The following is a 512-nucleotide window of genomic DNA, read 5'->3' as shown; positions in this document are numbered from 1 at the left end:
GCTGCTGCTGCTGCTGCTGCTGCTGCTGCTGCTGTTACTCCCCCATATTTGACTGTTGAGCTGCTGAAGAACAGCATCTGAATACGGTTGCTGCTGCTGCTGCAGCAGCAGCAGCTGCTGCTGCTGCTGCTGTTTTTGTTTTTGTTTTTTTCTTTTGATTGCTTCTCTAACAGACTCTACGCTGTACTCAACAAACGCGCTGCTGCCTGGGCTGCCGTCGGTGACGGCGTAAGAACCATCGGCAGCAATTTCTCTCTTTTTGTTTCTTTGGGTTGAGGTGGAGCCTGCAGCAGCAGCAGCAGGAGCTCCTGCTGCTGCTGCTGCTGCTGCAGCTGCAGCAGAACGAGTGTGAAGACAATGTCTGCAGCTAAAGGAGAAGGTGGAATGCGGCGGTGTTTTGTTTGAGTTCAATACAGCTGAATATGAACAAAGAGGAGGTGTATATACACCAGAAAGAAAAGAGGGAGAATCTAAGCGGGGGTATTCCTGTTTATACAGACCCAGACGCTGCT

At 50.8% G+C, this 512-nt stretch overlaps 1 protein-coding gene across 1 annotated transcript in view; it reads right to left on the bottom strand.

The window, feature by feature from the left end:
• EMH_0072660 (uncharacterized protein) overlaps window positions 1–77 on the bottom strand; it is a gene marked incomplete at both ends in the record, with an annotated part of 1,166 nt that extends 1,089 nt beyond the window's left edge. Inside the window, one exon of the mRNA XM_013499239.1 lies at window positions 3–77. Coding sequence (XP_013354693.1) covers window positions 3–77 — 75 coding nt within the window. The remainder of the gene's footprint in view (window positions 1–2) is intronic.
• Window positions 78–512: the final 435 nt, after the last annotated feature.

This window comes from Eimeria mitis, genomic scaffold (assembly GCF_000499745.2).
Source record: "Eimeria mitis Houghton genomic scaffold, Emh_scaff4124, whole genome shotgun sequence".
In the NCBI taxonomy this organism is placed as follows: domain Eukaryota; phylum Apicomplexa; class Conoidasida; order Eucoccidiorida; family Eimeriidae; genus Eimeria; species Eimeria mitis.
This window is presented reverse-complemented; position numbering and strand designations above follow the sequence as displayed.